General features: G+C 47.6%; 4 protein-coding genes and 1 pseudogene across 6 annotated transcripts; 3 read left to right on the top strand and 2 right to left on the bottom strand.

Annotated features, from left to right (window-relative positions):
* Positions 1–78: 78 nt before the first annotated feature.
* Positions 79–4,066, bottom strand: LOC9631213 (UPF0528 protein CG10038). Of its 3 annotated transcripts, none has more exons than XM_024664233.1 (14): positions 3,972–4,066; positions 3,853–3,915; positions 3,708–3,802; positions 3,623–3,656; positions 3,536–3,572; positions 3,414–3,484; positions 3,213–3,354; positions 3,091–3,161; positions 2,748–3,039; positions 2,566–2,693; positions 2,323–2,505; positions 2,195–2,255; positions 1,640–2,141; positions 79–1,595 (listed from the first exon to the last, which is right to left on the bottom strand). In XM_024664233.1, exons 1-9 carry the CDS (start codon positions 3,978–3,980, stop codon positions 2,749–2,751), a joined length of 813 nt encoding a protein of 270 aa, XP_024520001.1. In that variant the 5' UTR covers positions 3,981–4,066; the 3' UTR covers positions 79–1,595; positions 1,640–2,141; positions 2,195–2,255; positions 2,323–2,505; positions 2,566–2,693; position 2,748. The 3 variants fall into 3 exon arrangements, with proteins under 3 accessions (XP_024520001.1, XP_024520000.1, XP_024520002.1); XM_024664232.1 differs by having other exon boundaries at positions 79–1,586; XM_024664234.1 differs by having other exon boundaries at positions 79–1,576.
* On the top strand, positions 273–2,198 carry LOC9631214 (probable indole-3-acetic acid-amido synthetase GH3.9). The gene is made up of 3 exons (XM_024664211.1): positions 273–568; positions 655–756; positions 821–2,198. The coding sequence occupies exons 1-3, from the start codon at positions 273–275 to the stop codon at positions 2,196–2,198; spliced, it is 1,776 nt and encodes a 591-aa protein (XP_024519979.1).
* Positions 4,067–4,620: 554 nt separating the features above from the next.
* On the bottom strand, positions 4,621–7,089 carry LOC9631329 (pentatricopeptide repeat-containing protein At2g33680). Its single transcript, XM_024664210.1, has 2 exons — positions 4,716–7,089; positions 4,621–4,671 (listed from the first exon to the last, which is right to left on the bottom strand). The coding sequence occupies exon 1, from the start codon at positions 7,087–7,089 to the stop codon at positions 5,026–5,028; it is 2,064 nt and encodes a 687-aa protein (XP_024519978.1). The 3' UTR covers positions 4,621–4,671; positions 4,716–5,025.
* Positions 7,090–7,367: 278 nt separating this feature from the next.
* Positions 7,368–8,142, top strand: LOC112342422 (early light-induced protein, chloroplastic-like). Its single transcript, XM_024664209.1, has 2 exons — positions 7,368–7,790; positions 7,855–8,142. The coding sequence occupies exons 1-2, from the start codon at positions 7,425–7,427 to the stop codon at positions 8,140–8,142; spliced, it is 654 nt and encodes a 217-aa protein (XP_024519977.1). The 5' UTR covers positions 7,368–7,424.
* Positions 8,143–13,156: 5,014 nt separating this feature from the next.
* On the top strand, positions 13,157–15,458 carry LOC112342421 (annotated as a pseudogene).
* Positions 15,459–16,068: the final 610 nt, after the last annotated feature.

Here is a 16,068-nt window from a genome sequence, read left to right as displayed (position 1 = left end):
ATTCCGCGAATATTCGCTCCTCTTTGAAATCTCGTTTTTGGCCTCTACGACTTTGAAAGTTCTCCTACAAAGCACGCGGAAGTTAGAAGCTAGGCTAGGTGTGTCTCAAGACACTTACATGACCACTTATACGCTAGAGAAGTTTTGGCGCTCTCGCGCTTCCTCCCAGCTTCGTTGATCAACGAGGACGACCATTCGACCAACCCTCTCACACACACTTGGAAGTTCTCCTCCTTTAAAATCCCCCGCACGATCGATATAATCAAGACGACATGGATCCCCCGCGACTGGGAAGCGCGCACCGCATTCTCTCCGCCTTAGACACGGACGAGCAAGTTCTCCGTTTCGTGGAGGCCATCACGAGCGACGTCGCGAGCATCCAGTCGGAGCTCCTCCAGCAAATCCTGGCGGACAATGCCGACGTTGCCTACTTCCACAGGCACGGCCTCTTTGGAGTTCCCAGCGCCGAGGACTTCCACTCGCGGCTGCCGCTCATCTCGTACCAGGACATCGAGCTCGACGTCGCGAGGATAGCCAGCGGCGACGAGGATGGCCATGCCAAGATCCTGTGCGCTCGTCCAGTGCGAGAAGTTCTCAAGAGGTAGTTCCCAGCTCGCGACTCTCTTAACTTGATGAAAGCTCGTTTGATCACAGCTCCGGTACCTCTGGAGGACGCCAAAAGCTGTTTCCAAAGCTCAGTGACTACGACCCCGAGTTCCTCGTCCTCAACAGAGTTGCCCGTGCTGCCTTGAACAGGTAAGTTCGTTCCGTCCAGAGAGAGGGCCCGATTTTCATCCTGTTCTGACCGACGGCATTCCAGGCAAGGTCCCTTCAACACTGGCAAGTCCCTCCACTTCATCTACGTGAGGAATCCCGAAGTGACCCCCGGCGGCGTGAAGCTCTCCTCCGGCCTCAGTGGCTACTTCACCAGCCCGGCTTTTCGTAACCGAAAGATTGATCCGGCGACGAGCTACACCTCCCCCGACCAAGTTCTCCAGTGCGTTGACTACATCCAGGCTAATTACTGCCATCTTCTCTGCGGCCTCGTTCAAAGGGACCAAGTTGTATCGGTCGGCTCGGTCTTCGCATCAACGTTCGTAAGGAGCTTGAAGTCTCTGAAGTGCCAGTGGAGAGATATCTGCCAGGACATCGCCGAGGGAGCGGTGAATAGCAGGATTGTCACAAGCCTTCCAGTCAGAAACGCTGTCAATGCCATCCTCCGGCCGGATATCGAGCTTGCTGATGCCATACGAAAGGAATGCTGTGGTGGGAACTGGAGAGGTATAGTGAGACGCCTGTGGCCCGAGGCTAGACTTGTCCAGACGATAATAACCGGCACCATGCAGCAATACGTTTCCATAATCGACATGCTGACCGACGGTCTTCCGATTGCTTCGTCCCTGTATGCGTCTTCGGAGTGCAGCAGCCTGGGTGTTAACCTGGATCCAGTATGTCCACCATCTGAAGTTCTGTACACGCTGTTCCCGTGCTTTGCATACTTTGAGTTCCTTCCCTTGGAAAACCGACTATCGGCCCCTGACGAAGACCAAGGGCAGGAAGAACGGAGCTTCGTTTCCTGCGACAACCTGGTAAAACTAGCAGATGTCAAAGTCGGAGACGAGTACGAGCTGGTACTTACCACCAAGGCCGGTTTATATCGGTACAGGGTCGGCGATATTCTCAAGGTCGTCAAGTTCCACAATGATGCTCCTCAATTCGCTTTTGTCCGGAGGGCCGGTGTGCTTCTGAGCGTTGACATGGACAAGACTGACGAGCTTGAGCTACATAAGGCAGTGACGCAAGCCTGGAATCGTCACCAGGAGCACAGCGAAATTCGCCTGGTGGACTACACTAGTCGAGTTGACTTGTCGTCCCAGCCAGGTCACTATATCATCTACTGGGAGGCCTTCCCAGATCCTCAGATTCTCGAGCTTGACGTGTGCTGCTTCGAGCTTGAAGAATCGCTTAGCGTGGTGTATCGCCGAAACCGAAGGGAAGGAAGCGTAGGACCATTAGAGATCAAGCTTGTCCGGCAGGGAACTTTCGACAAAATAATGGACCATGTGGTACAGAATGGCGGGGCGAGCTACGGACAGTATAAGACGCCAAGATGTGCCAAAGACCCCAAGGTTGTGAGCATTCTGGAAAGCAGTGTCATTGCAAAGGGACAAGCGAGGTACATGCAAACCAGTACCTAGCGTGTGCGCATCTAGGCGCGAGAAGACGACGCCTTCCCGTTTAAATTGACCAGCAGGCTGGTATAAACATATATTAGAACAAGTATTTCAGTAAACGAGTATTTCAACAAACGAGTACTGTTACCTGAGACATTACTCTCCTCTCGAGGCAGAAGGTTGACATAAACATGTTTGACAAGTTCAGCAAGCCACGAGGCCTCGCTCAGGGCCTGAGAACTCGACCAAACGGTCAGAAGTATACTTACTTTTCAGATAGAACAGTCTAGTGCTAAGATCTACGAAAACATATTTTCATAATCCAGTGAAGCTGTATACAACAAACGCATCGTCAGGAAGTCAACCTCTCTGTTCAAAAGTCTGCTCATACCTCTAGTAGCAAATCCGTCAACCTCACCGTAGATACGAATGGGCACGACGAAATATCGCAATATCGAATTATATATCCAGTTGACCACCAAAATGTCGAATCAGTATATAGCTACAAGCTCCATGAGACTGCAAGAAAAAACTTAAAAGTCGAATCAGTTGATACAGCCCACAGATACTTACCTTACACTCCTTGCGCCGAAGATTCTGATTGTTCATCTCTACCTTCACGGTCAGCATTGTCTGGCACATCCAGTTTCGACAGGATGAAGTTGCAAATCGAATCGAAGGCGGACATTACGACTCCATCTCCCTTCGTTGTTCCCGACGATAGATGCTCCATCGGGTTCTTCTTTATGGTGCCGAAGAGGTCCGGAGAAGAAACACCACACAGTCTTTTGTCGAGTGGTTCTTGGCTTGAAACCCAGTTGACGGCATTGCCTTCAAGAAACTTGAGTTGATCGTACGAAAGCACCTAAGAGTGAACAAGTTACTATCTCGTTAATTTTCAAGGAAGGAAACTTACTCGCAATGAACCATCTGGAATTTGTGCATCACAGAATGCAATGCATCTCAGTCGCTGGAGTGCTCCCCATCCTGCCAGAAACAGGGAGACGTAAAACAAGACGATTGATCATCATTTAAAACCTCGGTGCTTTAGAAGCTCGATAGCGAGTGTTCCGCCATAGGCGTGCGCAACCAACGCCAGCATTTTGTCAGGGAAAGTCGCAGACACAAGGTCCCAGGCACACAAAACGTGGTCAAGAAGAGCTTCAAAGCTTGCTTGTTGCTGAAAGTTACTTTTCTCTGTCAATTCGACGTGTTCGCTGGAAATACGGTAAGCTATACCTTTTTTCCATTAAGCATCACCTCGTTTGGGTTCAGGACAAGCACCGCAATATCAAGCTCATGAGCCCACTCTGAATATGAAAGGTTCAGTTAAGAAGATCATACAGGCATTGATACATTACCCAGAAATGGCAAAACGCTGCCTGTACGAAGAGAGTCCTGGACAAATCCAAAACCAAAACTTTAGAATACTAGAGAATGCATATCACCGTGAGACAGAGGCTCCTCGACCACTGGCCAGCACTGTTTGTAAAACCGAAAGTCAGAAAACTTTGGGCTAAGTGAAAAACGTACTTCAATTCTCCACGCCCACACAAAAGGATAACCAGCGCCCGTGCTGTCTTAGCATTAGATGACAGGAACACCGTGCTTTCCATTTTCTGGACCACCTGCGTAATGAGATGTTAGGCTCGGTTACTGTTGTGAATTGTATACTTACCCCACCATAAGCCAAAGCTAAAGTCCTTTTCAGAGTGAATGTTTCCCGCGTCATACCATAAGTCTGACATCACGGATAGTTTTTGAGCGCTAGCAAGTTCCTAGGAAATCAGCTCCAACCTCGACCATGAGCTCTTGAATGTAATCCGCGACCGCATCGACCAGTTTCTTGTAGCCAGCTTCCTGTTACAATGCATGTTTATAACAAACAAGCATGTAACAAGCATTACCTTGTTAAACTTTTCCAGGGTAAGCCTTTCTGCCAAAGAGTGAAAAAACAATTAGATCCGATCTTATATATTTTTACCTGAGAGGCTATCCCTGAGCCGAAGATCCGAGTCGAAGAAGAAGCCCAAGCGATGAAGCTCCCGAGCGGCAAAAGAAGAGGTCTTCTTCTTCGAAACCCGACGTAGAGATCTTTTCGCAAAGCTGAGCAGATTCCATACCTTGGGACTATCGGGCTCTGGTAATATCAGTTAGCTTCGAGTGAGTGATCAAACCGGATTGGAAAACGATGCGCTTACCAGTGGTTTGCTTGCAACCTTTGTGCTCGGCTCCAGCAACTTGGACAAACGTATAGCAAGAAGAACTAGGATCAAACACGAGCAAGACGATAGCGAGATACCGGTTTCCTCATTGGATGTCGACGAAGATGTCGACGAAGATGTCGACGAAGATAGAGAAGGATCGTCATTCGGAGGAGCTCCGCAAGCGAAGAAGAGCCGAAATATCCCGCAACACGTCCGATATCGGCTCCATCGTGACGATATTTCGATGCCGCTGTCTCGATCGGTCGATTCTTGAGAGTTGGCGCTTGATCCTGCAAGGCGATTCTAGAAAATCGCTGGGAAAAAGGGGCATTACCAGTTGACTTGTCGACGTCGCTGCCTCGATCGGTGGATTCTTGACCGTCGGCGCTTGATCCTGCAAGGCGATTCCAGAAATTCGCTGCGAAGAAGCGGCATTACCAGTTGAGATCTTCTTCCTGTCGATGTCGCTGCCTCGATCGGTCGACTCTTGAGCGTCGGCGCTTGATCCTGCAAGGCGATTCCAGAAATTCGCTGGGAAGAAGCAGCATTACCAGCTGACAGCCTCGCTCCCATCTTCTTCCTTTCTCCCCGCAAATGCAAAAAGAAAATAGGGTTTATGGCCATTTTAAACTCGCAAGCGCGCCTCAAGAGAGAATCTCTTCGTCGGGATCGTTCCAGATGCTGCAAAGAAGAACAAAAGGCCCAGAGATTCGCGTGTTGAGCGCCGCCACATTCTCAGCGCAGCGAGCCGCGCGATCGAGATCCCGGTGGAGCTTGCAAGCCCCAGCCAAGCTCGTCCACGCCACCAGATCCGGCTCGAATGGCATCCCATCGATGAGCGCCTCGGCCTCCTCCATCATCCCCAGCCGCCCAAACAAATCGATCAGGCAGTGGAAGTGATCCGGAATCGCCTCGCAGCCAAATTCCTCCACGAGCTTGAAGATCTCCACGCCCTCCACCGCCACGCCGGCGTGGGCGCAAGCGTGCAAGACACTCGTGAATGTGATCTCGCCCGCGCCGACGCCATCGCCGCTCATCTCCCGGAGAAGGTCCAGCACCAGATCCAGCTGATTGAATCGCGCCGCCGCGGAGATTATCGCGTTCCAGGACACCGGATCGTCCCTAGCGCGCCGAGCAAACACTGCTTTTGCGCGATCCCAGCTCCCACACCGCGCATACATGCTGATCAATCCATTCTCCACCGTGGTCTCGGATTCCAGCTCCTGGACGACAATCCAGTCGTGGAGCCGCCGCCCCACGGCAAGATCCCCGAGACTGGCACACGCCGCTAGGGCTTTGGAGAAGACGAGCACATCCGGCACCACATCGATCGAATCCAAGAGCTCCAACACCCCGGCATCCAATCCGGCCTCGGCATACGCCGCTAGAATCGCGTTCCAGGACACCACATTCTTTCCCTGGATCCGATCGAACGCCCTCTTGGCCTCGTCGATCCTTTTGCATCGCCCATACATCGCGACCAGCGCCGTGCCCACGACGGCATCGCGATCGCAAGCCCTAGCCGCGGCCACGCGATGGATCTCCTGCCCGGTCTCTAGATCCCGGCAAGCGCCCAAGATCGTGGAGAGAGTGTAGCAATCCGGCTCCACGCCCCGCGCAATCGCGCCCCGGTAGAGCTCCACTGCTCGATCGGGCAATCCCCGGGCGACCAGCACGGCCATGATCGCCGTCCAGCACACCACATCCTTGCTCTCCACTCGATCAAACGCGGCCATCGCCTCGCCCACGCTCCCCCATCGCCCATACGATCGAACCAGCGCGGTGCCCACGACCGCGTGGGATTCCAATCCACTCACGATCGCGCGCGCGTGGATCTGGCGCGCATCCCCGAGCTTGCAAACGCTGAGGACGATCGAGAGCGTGCACGCATCCGCGCCGCCGGCGACGCCCTCGATCGCCATCCTCCGGTAGAGCCCCATCGTCTCCTCCAGATGCCCATTCTGGGCATAGCAAGCGAGCATCGCGTTCCAGGTCGCCAGCGTCCGCGACTCCATCTTCTCGAAGATCCGCCGCGCGTCCTCGATGCATCCACACTTGGCATACATGTCGATGAGCGTCGTGCCCACGGCAACCTGGCGATCGCAGCCCAGCGCGATCGCCCGCGAGTGGATCGCCTTGCCAGTGCCGAGATCACGCAGGCTAGAGCACGCCACCAGCGCCTGGACCAATGTCCCGGCGCTTGGCTCTAGATCTAGATCCTTGCCGCGATCACACAGCTCCTTGTAGACCCTCAGCGCCTCCTTGTTCTTGCGATTGTGGACGAATCCCGTGAGGAGGCTGTTCCAGAGCGAGATCTCTCTTGCCAATCTCCCGTCCTTGCCGCACAGATCGTCGAAGACGGCCTTGGCATCGCCGGGGCTGCCACACTTGCCATACATTCTGATGAGCAGCACTGCCAGGGAGAGATTCTGGGAGAGATTTTGGGGGCACGCCGCGATCAGCTGTGCGTGGATGCGCTTGCCGTGCTCCAGCGCCGCTGGGGAGTCGCATTTCCGGAGGAGAGACGCGAAGATGTGGATGACATTCACCTGGGCGCGAGGCTGCTGGCGATCGCCGCCGTGGTCGCCGCCGTGATCCGGCCATGGCGGCAAAGATCTGGGCGCCGGATTGCGCTGCGCAAGAATGTCCACGGCCGCTGCCGCTAGGGCTCGCTTCTTCCTCAGCGGCTCCAAATGCCGCCATAGCATCCTCCATCAAGAAACCCTAAATCCCATCGTTGAGATTTTAACGGTGGATGTGATAGTGAGCATATTCTAGCAAATTTAAAACAATCGCCTTTAGGCCAGAAGAGAGGAGTATTAAAGGTACGTTTTACCGCATATTTCGCCGCATATTTCGCGACACATTGCGAAATTCTTTCTACGACGTGTATGAAGCATTAGGCGTTGCCACGTGTTGTATTTCGTTTGTATATAAAACCCAATCCTGTAGTAGAAGAAGCATATCGTTCCATAGTCATTTCTAGCCAAGTTCTTCCACGCTTTTCTAGCGATCTTTCACTGCTTTGCGATTTTTCTGCAAAATGGCACTCGCAGCAGGCAGTAGCATTGCAACAATCCCTTCCTGGCTCTCCAAATCCGCCGCGCCCAAGTCTCGATCCAATCGCTCCTTGATCCTGCTGCCAGTGAGAGCTTCCTCGGACACTGGACGAGGCGATGGAATCAGCAGCGTTTTGGACAAGACCAAGAAGGAGATCAGCCGCGAGGATGTTCTCAAGAACCAGGCCGAGAACGAGTCGGAGAAGCGGTCTGTGTTTGGAGCGGTGCCATCGTCCGGAGCATTGTGGCCGAGGCCGGAGATTGAGAGGCGGCCGGAGACGGGCGATCGATCGTTCGCGAGCTTGATGGCGTTTGATGGCGCTGGCCCAGAGACGATCAATGGCAGACTGGTAAGTTCTTCCTTCAATTTGGAGATCTATGCAACTTTGGATTGATTGATCTCTAATTGTACAGGCAATGGTTGGAATCTTGTGGGCATTTGCGGTGGAGAGGATGACGGGACAAACGGTGGCCGAGCAACTCTACGCCCCAGGCAACTTTGGCTTGTTTAATTTCTTGGCGGTGGCACAGCTCTTTGCGTATGCGTCGCTGGTTCCCCTGTTTAAGGGAGAGAGCCCTGATAGCCGATCTTTGGGTCCGTTTAGAGCTATGGCCGAGCGCTGGAATGGGCGGACGGCCATGCTTGGATTCCTGGCGTTGGTGGTCACGGAATTTTTCACCAAGACCCCAGTGTTTCTGTAAAGTTGTTTTGTTTAGTTAAAGAATAGTAAACATATTTCTTAAGAATGATTGTTTTGTTTAATCTAAAAAAACTTATTAATTGTTTTCTTTCAATAATTATTTTCATGATTTTACACTTGTTATGAACTATATTTTCAGTTCTATTTCATTTCCATTTTCTCCAGCTTTACATTTAGTTCTTATTATTATAAAAGCGAATAAACAAGTTTCTTTAAAAATACATTAGAAGCATCTTTAAATATTATTCATAACATATTTAAATAGTGTTTAAGTGTGTTTAAAAGTATCATTCATTCATTTTGAATTGAACTTTTCAGATTTATGCAATCACATTTTTCTTGCCATATCTGCTTAGTACAATTTAATACATAAGATATTAAAATAAAGAATAAATGGGTATATCTTTCTTTTATTTTTAATTTTTTATTGCATATCATATTAATGTGGGGTATCCTATATATGAATCTAACTTAGATTGCCTATAATATGCAAAACTGCCATATAACTAATAATATAACAACCATTAGAATTTAACATTTGTCTCATTCATGTCTCATTGAATGCAAATTTATGATCTTTTGATTATGACCATTTCCCTCCTTTTGTGTGGGCTTTAATCTCATAGGCCCCCTATTCACCTTCCAATCATTTGACAATGGCATTTTTATAGATAACATGCTATCAAGATAGATATAGTTGAAAGAGATGAGCTATCATGATTGCAATACTAACTATAAGTGTCACATGGGTATCATATCCTAATCTAGGCTATAAAGTGGTGATTTTGAGTGATCAAAATTGCAGTGGTTTTGAGTGATCAATTGGACGTCCATAGAGTCCGGAAATAGAGTCCATTAAGAGTTCTTGTGGTTTATATTTGGCTAGAATAAGTTTCACAAAGAGTTAATTCTATACATGTGTTTCAATATGTCCACTTCATATTGAAGTGGACATAGGCTAGTTATACATATGCTAGTATGACTTTACATACTTCATGGTTATAGTATGAAGTATCATTGGATATTATGACTATACTTCATACTATGTAAAGTCATGCTAGGGACTTTACATACTAGCATAACTTTAGATAGTATGAAAATGGTCATACTATCCAATATGGCCTCACTTTAAGATTTTTCATGAGATACATATGTAAAGTCCCTCTTGATTGTTGATGCACATAGTGGTTTAGTTTTCAAAGAGTTACTACGCCTTTGCAATCATATATATAACCAAAGTAATGTAGAAAGCTTTCATGTGTACTTAGAGCATACCATCACATTAATGGGATTGCCCATGCATCAAAAGGGAGTATGTTAGATGATGTTTAAGGCCTTAGATAGGCCATAATATATATAAAAGACAATCTTCATAATTGTATGTTATTATATTTATGCACAAAACCATTGTTATAACAATGTTACCACCTAAATTCCTCTGAAAAAATGGTCATACCATCTAATACTATGTCATGACTAAACCACTCATTATTCGTCAAAGAAAGGCAACTACTCTATTATATATTTTAACTTTGGCATGAGCTGCTTTATGTTATGGTAGTGGTCCTCAATCTATGCTAGAGGAGTGTCACCACCTTGATTTTTTACTAATTCATTTATAATTAGTGTTTAATATTAATTTTGTTAAGTATCTTTAATATAAACCATAATTTAGCGTTTCCACTAGTTTCTTTATAAAAGATTTAAGGGTGGCTAGGGTTAACAGCCCAGCATGGAGCTGGATAGCGTAGAGGAGAAAATTGAAACAGTTGAGAAGCAAATCGAAAAGAAAAAGGATACCAAGAAGAGGAAGCAGCTGCGGGAGGAAAAGAAGCAGCTGCGGGAGGCAAAGAAGCAGCTGTGGGATGAAAAGCTGCGGGAGCTTGAGAGTAAGTGGTTGACTTGCCTTTGTGGGCTGGCTGCTTATTGCCTCCTCTATGTTTGGATTCTCTGGCTGCACCTGTTTCCATGTGTGTGGCTATGTATTTGCCTAACTGACAAGTTTACATTTCTGTTTCAGCGGCAATAACACTTCAAGCTGCGCCAGGTAAGCACTTCCTCTTGTATGGTTTTTCTTCCGTTGTTTTATAATGAGTTCGTTTTGCATCAGTTTGTGTTGTAGTGTCGAAGTTGCTGGATGTATACGGAGAAAAACTGCAGCGCGCAAGGTGTTTTCACGGGATGCCTGAGACGAGGGTGTCAACCTGCAAGTTGCCTCTTCTGGACAACGGTGGGCCGCCGTGTTTACATACGGACTTGGGAGATTATTTTACGTTGGTCGGAAGGGAGGAGACGATTCAGCATTTCATGGCAGCCGCTGCAAGGGTGTTTGGAACTTTCATGAACACGACGGCCAATGCCTCGGATATTGAACGAAAAGAGTTCTTGTTGATGCTCATTGGAATTCCCGGCGCAGGTAAAACAACTGTCGGGACATGCCTCTCAGCTCTTCTCAGAGAAGCGTGGGAGAGGGACACTAAAACAGGGGATATAGATGGCCTTCTAGAGGATCAGCTAGGCGACAAAAGGCTCGTAAAACAGTTCAAAGAAATGGGGAACAACGTGTTGGAGACCGGCAAAGATCTTACAATGTATCATTCGGTTGAAACTACTAGGGCAGGGCATGTAATTCACCTGGAGAACGGCCTGGCAGCCAAACAGGTTTTGGCCCTTCGGTGCCTTCATGCAGCTCTTTGTCCAATGAATACTACTGGTTATGGCTGCTTTCTCAGGGGGTTGGATGGCAAATTTCCAGGCCTGAGGAATGTGCTGACTTTGGGAGATGTGATCGACTTCATTCGAACTGGTCTTAAGGTTCCTGCGGATAAGTCTATCTTGGTTTTTTGATGAAGTCAACAAGGCCCAACCTGAGCCGGGCCGCCCACCTGCATCGTCCTGGATTCATGATGCTTTCTCGGCCTATGTTCAACATATCAAAGATAGCCGAGGGAGCCTGACGTTTCCTATACTTACAGCAGCAACGACCCAATTTGCCGGGGCCACAATGCGCTACACATCAACAGAGAAGCTTACAAGTATTTTTATACCTATCAGGCCTTTGAAAGAGACGGAGGTGGTTAGAGTTACGAAAATCTTCCTTACAAGACTAGGAAATACTCTGGACATGGAGAAACCATTTGAGCTGAAGGACGGACTAAGGAACCTGATAAAGTTATCAGGAGGGAATCCTCGCATGCTTGAACACCTTTTGAGAGGGTTGATGTCTGACCACCTTCCTTTGGATGCTTCGAAGTTTTATGAAAAGGTTTCTTCTGTTCTTTTTTGTTTTTTTTTGTTTTTCCCTTGATGTGATGTGAAAATTTCTATGTTTGTTACAGGTGAATCAAGATCTCACCCAAATCGATCTCCTTGAGACTGCATGGGGTAATATCAGACATGGTTTTTATTTTGGGTACCTTAAGGACGAGAGGTATTTGTTGGTGTTGCGAGCTTTTTATGTTGCGCTGCTGGGGACCCTGATCAGTAGGGAAGAACAAGTTTGGCCAGGTAGCAAATACGAAGATAAGTGGGGGTGTTTAGAGTCTTGCGGTTTAGTTGGACTCTTACGCAACGAGGTGCTTTTTTGATATTTCAGAGTTATTGCAAAACTTATGTGGTGTCAATGTACAGGAGCTGTCATCTAATAAGAAGATTAAATTATCAAAAGATGAAGATGCTGATGGAATGCGGTCTTTCTCCATCATGTTCTCTCCATTCCTCATTTACCATCTCGTTGAGAACCTACATGTGGCGGAGCTCAATTTGTGTCCACCTAAACTAAGATCTAATCCCATAGACAAGGAGGTATTTGATCTGATGTCCATTGTGTTGATGATACATATGTTGCGGCTTTTTCATGATCGTGAGGGAGAGGGAACAGTATTTGAGTTCAGGCTCAAAGAAATTCTTCCCTCCAATTTCCACATTCCTGGAAGTATGCAAGCTTTGAAGTTCCGGGTGCCAGCTGGTGCAAAGTTTGGACGTCCAACACGTCAGCCTCGTCAGATACATACAGCAGACGTATTTCAGGCCTTTCTAAAAGACAACAGTCAGCAATTTTATTGGGTTGGTGTTGGGAGCCACGGACCTGATAGCTTCATCCATCTGCAGCTGGTGGATGTTGAGAACAAGTTGCAGGACTTCTTTTTATTTATTGAGAGTAAACACAGGTATTAAAACCTTTATAAAATGCTTAATGTAATGTAATGTAACAGGGATGTTTGGGAAGGACAGCAAGCCAAGTGTGAAGAAGACTTTCAAAAGAAGATATGGACGATAGAGCAATGGATGGAAGGTACTTAACTTCTATTTGTGGGTGGTAATTGTGGATCTTTTCAGATGGGAACTACGCCATGGTTTTTATGATTGATCAAGCATTGGATAATTTGATTTCCAAAGTCAAAAAATCTGAAAAGATGATTGTGCTTGTGCCAAAGGTTCATGAATGTCTATATCCATTTGGTAAGTTATTTTAATGCTTTTATTACTATTTTTTATGTTTTATTTGTAGGTTTTACCTAGTAATGAGCAAGATGAGAGTGTTGATGAAGAGCCCAAGCGTTTGAGCAAAAAGAGGAGTCCTTGGCGTGTTTAAAATGCTGTTACAGTGAGAAAAGTAAAGGATTATTAAAAGCGCTAGCATATTCGCTTAGGGTTTAGTTTGCCTCCATCAAATTATGAAAAAAGAAGAAGAAATGGAATCAAGATTTTATGCTTGACATAAGGATGTCCTCAATAGATGGCCCCGACCACACTCAACTGTATCACGGTCGCACAGGCCCTCTACTGGTACTTTTGTCTCAAAAGAGCAGCACTGTGCCCCTTAGCTATAAATCACAAATATACAAACACGTTTGGTTTCCCACTCTAACCTCGCAGCAGTGCTTTTGAGGAATTCATATGTATAAAAGTTTTAAAGTTCTTTTTTGTAACTACAGGTATGTTTTGGCATTTTCAATACATTGCAAAGACCATTGGCTTTGAAAGGAGAAAGGTAGTGCGGCTGATATGCTGCTATGGTTGATTTGGCAGACATTCTTATATGCAAGGAGCAGCGCGTTTGCGGGCAGGAGGGCCAGGATTTCCATGGATCAGCTGTGCTGCTGCTGGCCTCCACAGCGGCCCCTGTGAAGGAATCTCTCCAGCTCGTGAGGAGGGAGGAGGGATTGGGGCTCTACGAGGACATGATCCTTGGGCAGATGTATTATAGGAGCAAGATGTTTGTATTCGTCCAACAGTGGACAGGAGGCCGTGTCCACGGGATTCATCAAGGCGCTCAAGGGGACTACATTTGCAGTACTTACCGCAATCACGTCCACGCGGTGAGCAAAGGCATCCCTGCCAGGCAAGTGATGAGCGAGCTCTTCGGCAAATCCACTGGCTGCTGCCGCGGCCAAGGTGGATCCATGCATATGTTCTCTGCTGCTGGGAGGATTTGCTTTCATCGGTAATGGGCAACTGGAGCATCCTTCTCGACCAAGTTCTTGCAGGAAGTTCTCAAGGATCTCAGTGTGAACGCAGTGACACTGGCGTTTTCGGAGATGGGACTTGCAACAATTGGCAGTTCTTGGAGTGCTTGGACATGGCAGTGCTGTGGAAGCTGCCGATTGTCCACGTGGTGGAGAACAACCTCTGGGCGATCGGCATGGACCACTTTCGAGCTATGTCAGTGCCGTAGATCTATGCATGGAGTTCACATCGATGGAATGGATGTGCTCAAAGTCGGCAAGGTGGCCAAGGGAGCTCGGAGGGTGACGCCCAACATTACTGGAGTGTGAGACTTATCAGTATATAGAGGTTATTCTCTCACTGATTCAGACGAGCTCTGCAAGCCTGGTAAGTGCCTCACTTTGTTCTTCACTCTTTTCTTTGGTTCTTTGGAAGCTAAATTTTGTTCTTTCTTTCTGTCCAGGGCAAAAGAGCAAGTATGATGCTTGCGATCCCATCGCTCCTTTCAAGAAGTACTTGCTGGAAGAAAGACTGGCCAGTGAGGCAGAGTTGAAAGCCATCAAAAAGAAGATTGAGGAGATTGTGGAGGATGCTGTGGAGTTTGCAGACACGTTGCTTCTTCCACCTCACAGCCAGCTCCTGGAGAACGTTTGTGGATCGCAGAGGCTTTGGAATCGGGCTGGATGGGAAATACGGGGGCGAGGATCCGGCCTTCACACAGCAAAATTTTTTAGAGACAGAACAACGACAAAGGTTTTATCGCACCTTTGGTTTGCAATAATCTATGAAAGAGCTTTCTAATCAACATACTTGCATCCGAACATTCGAACGCAACCGGATTCGAACGGGTATCGAACGTTTAATACCCGTTTAGCTTTTTTTCGAACGGGTATAATGGTTTTCAGTTTTTTTCGAACCCTAATTTTATCGAACCCTGATTTTACATGAACCCTAATCCTAAGTAAAAGAAAGCATATTCTTTAGGGTTTTTTAAAATATTCTTGGTGTTTAAACGCCGTTTTAAACGCCGTATTATACGCACGTTTTAAACGGCGTTTTTTATTAATCGTACCCGTTCGAATGCAAGTATGCTAATCAATCACAGTGACATTTGTGGACTATTGCAAATGCAATCGCAGACTCTTGATCTTCCAAAGCCATGTCAAACAATGACATGACCAAACGACATGACCACTGAGGGAGTATAAATATCCTTCCTTCAACAAGACTGTATGGCACACACAATGTGGCGAACAGGAGCGATTGCTAGTGGGGAAGTCGTCACAGAGCTGGAGCTTGTGTTCTTCAGGCTTCCGCAAAGGGTACGTACACTCCCACTGCTGCGTTCCCCACCTCTATCTCAAGTCTGGATGCCTTTTTTGTCAAGCCAGTAAGGGCATGACGGTCGCCTGCACAGGCGCCGGGTTGCTCTGCCTGGCCACCTTCGGATTCGTGAACTTTGTGCGGCTCACCTCCATCTTCGTGTGCAGCCGCGAGAGGCAAGAGTTTTAGCTTCAACAGTAGACATCTATGACTCGGGCGAGTGGTTCAGGCGGGAAGGCCCGTACCTAGCTTTACATTTAGTTCTTTTTATTATAAAAGCGAATAAAACAAGTTTCTTTCCTTCTGCTTTCTTCTCCTTTAGAATCGACGAGATCAAGGCCTTCTATCCGTGAGCTTAAGACCGTCCTCGGGATGATCATAGTGGTAGAGAAGTGGAATGGTTTGTTTCTTTTTCAAGTAAAAGTGTTTCCAGTAGCGAGAAACTCGGATCATTCGAGAAGCGCAGGTCTGCTGTTTTATGGCACTCGGGCTTCCCTTCGTTTTAGACCTCCAAGGCTGCCTCCACCTGCGTTCCTCAAGTGCTAAGAGCCTTCTCTCTTGCATAACTCCTGTCAAAAGTTTCATCTCCTTCTATATTTGTAGGAAAGCCACCGGTAAGCCAATCGATACCGGTTAGGCATTGCATCGAAGATTTGCGCCGCAGGAGGCGCCGCCAGGCTCTTCTTCACTCCCGCTGAGCAGTATCTTGTTCAGGATTCTCCTACCGATCGCTCCCACCATCGCTGCGTCAATCTCGGCCATCTTTTCCGGTAGCCATACGCCGCCACCAGAGAGATCAGGCTCCTCTCCAGCATTCAGCGAAAGATCTTCGGATCTCGTCAAAGAATCTTCTGGATTCGGCGAAATTCTTTTTGCATCAGGAATATGCCCATTGTGGGCATATTCACACAAGCATCTTGGGAATATGTTTATAGTATTGCAATTGACCATGTAACTGTCTAAAAATTCTCATTCTGATGCTCAAGAACACAACTCACTTGCCACATCAACACTTAGTTAGGGTTTGTTTAAATTGAACACTCAGCCCGTTACAATGTCTACAAACGACAGATCAGTATCTAGTACCTACATTGGGGAGATGGATTGCAAAGTGGCGTAGATGATGAGGTCCATACTTTGCTTGGACAGTGCTCCA

This window comes from Selaginella moellendorffii, unplaced genomic scaffold (assembly GCF_000143415.4).
Source record: "Selaginella moellendorffii unplaced genomic scaffold, v1.0 SELMOscaffold_108, whole genome shotgun sequence".
In the NCBI taxonomy this organism is placed as follows: domain Eukaryota; kingdom Viridiplantae; phylum Streptophyta; class Lycopodiopsida; order Selaginellales; family Selaginellaceae; genus Selaginella; species Selaginella moellendorffii.
The sequence above is the reverse complement of the archived record's forward strand: the minus strand, read 5'-3'. Positions and strand labels throughout refer to the sequence as shown.

What these genes read in the sequence shown, in the direction of transcription:
- LOC9631213 (XM_024664233.1), bottom strand. An exon ending in CAGCGTTTTGCCATTTCTGG is followed by an intron (nt 3,485 to 3,535) that starts GTAATGTATCAA and finishes TTTCATATTCAG; the next exon opens with AGTGGGCTCATGAGCTTGAT. An exon ending in TTCCAGATGGTTCATTGCGA is followed by an intron (nt 3,040 to 3,090) that starts GTAAGTTTCCTT and finishes GTTCACTCTTAG; the next exon opens with GTGCTTTCGTACGATCAACT.
- LOC9631329 (XM_024664210.1), bottom strand. Translation starts at nt 7,089, where the DNA reads ATGCTATGGCGGCATTTGGAGCCGCTGAGGAAGAAGCGAGCCCTAGCG.
- LOC9631214 (XM_024664211.1), top strand. Translation starts at nt 273, where the DNA reads ATGGATCCCCCGCGACTGGGAAGCGCGCACCGCATTCTCTCCGCCTTA. An exon ending in GATGGCCATGCCAAGATCCT is followed by an intron (nt 569 to 654) that starts GTGCGCTCGTCC and finishes GTTTGATCACAG; the next exon opens with CTCCGGTACCTCTGGAGGAC. An exon ending in GCCCGTGCTGCCTTGAACAG is followed by an intron (nt 757 to 820) that starts GTAAGTTCGTTC and finishes ACGGCATTCCAG; the next exon opens with GCAAGGTCCCTTCAACACTG.
- LOC112342422 (XM_024664209.1), top strand. Translation starts at nt 7,425, where the DNA reads ATGGCACTCGCAGCAGGCAGTAGCATTGCAACAATCCCTTCCTGGCTC. An exon ending in AGACGATCAATGGCAGACTG is followed by an intron (nt 7,791 to 7,854) that starts GTAAGTTCTTCC and finishes CTAATTGTACAG; the next exon opens with GCAATGGTTGGAATCTTGTG.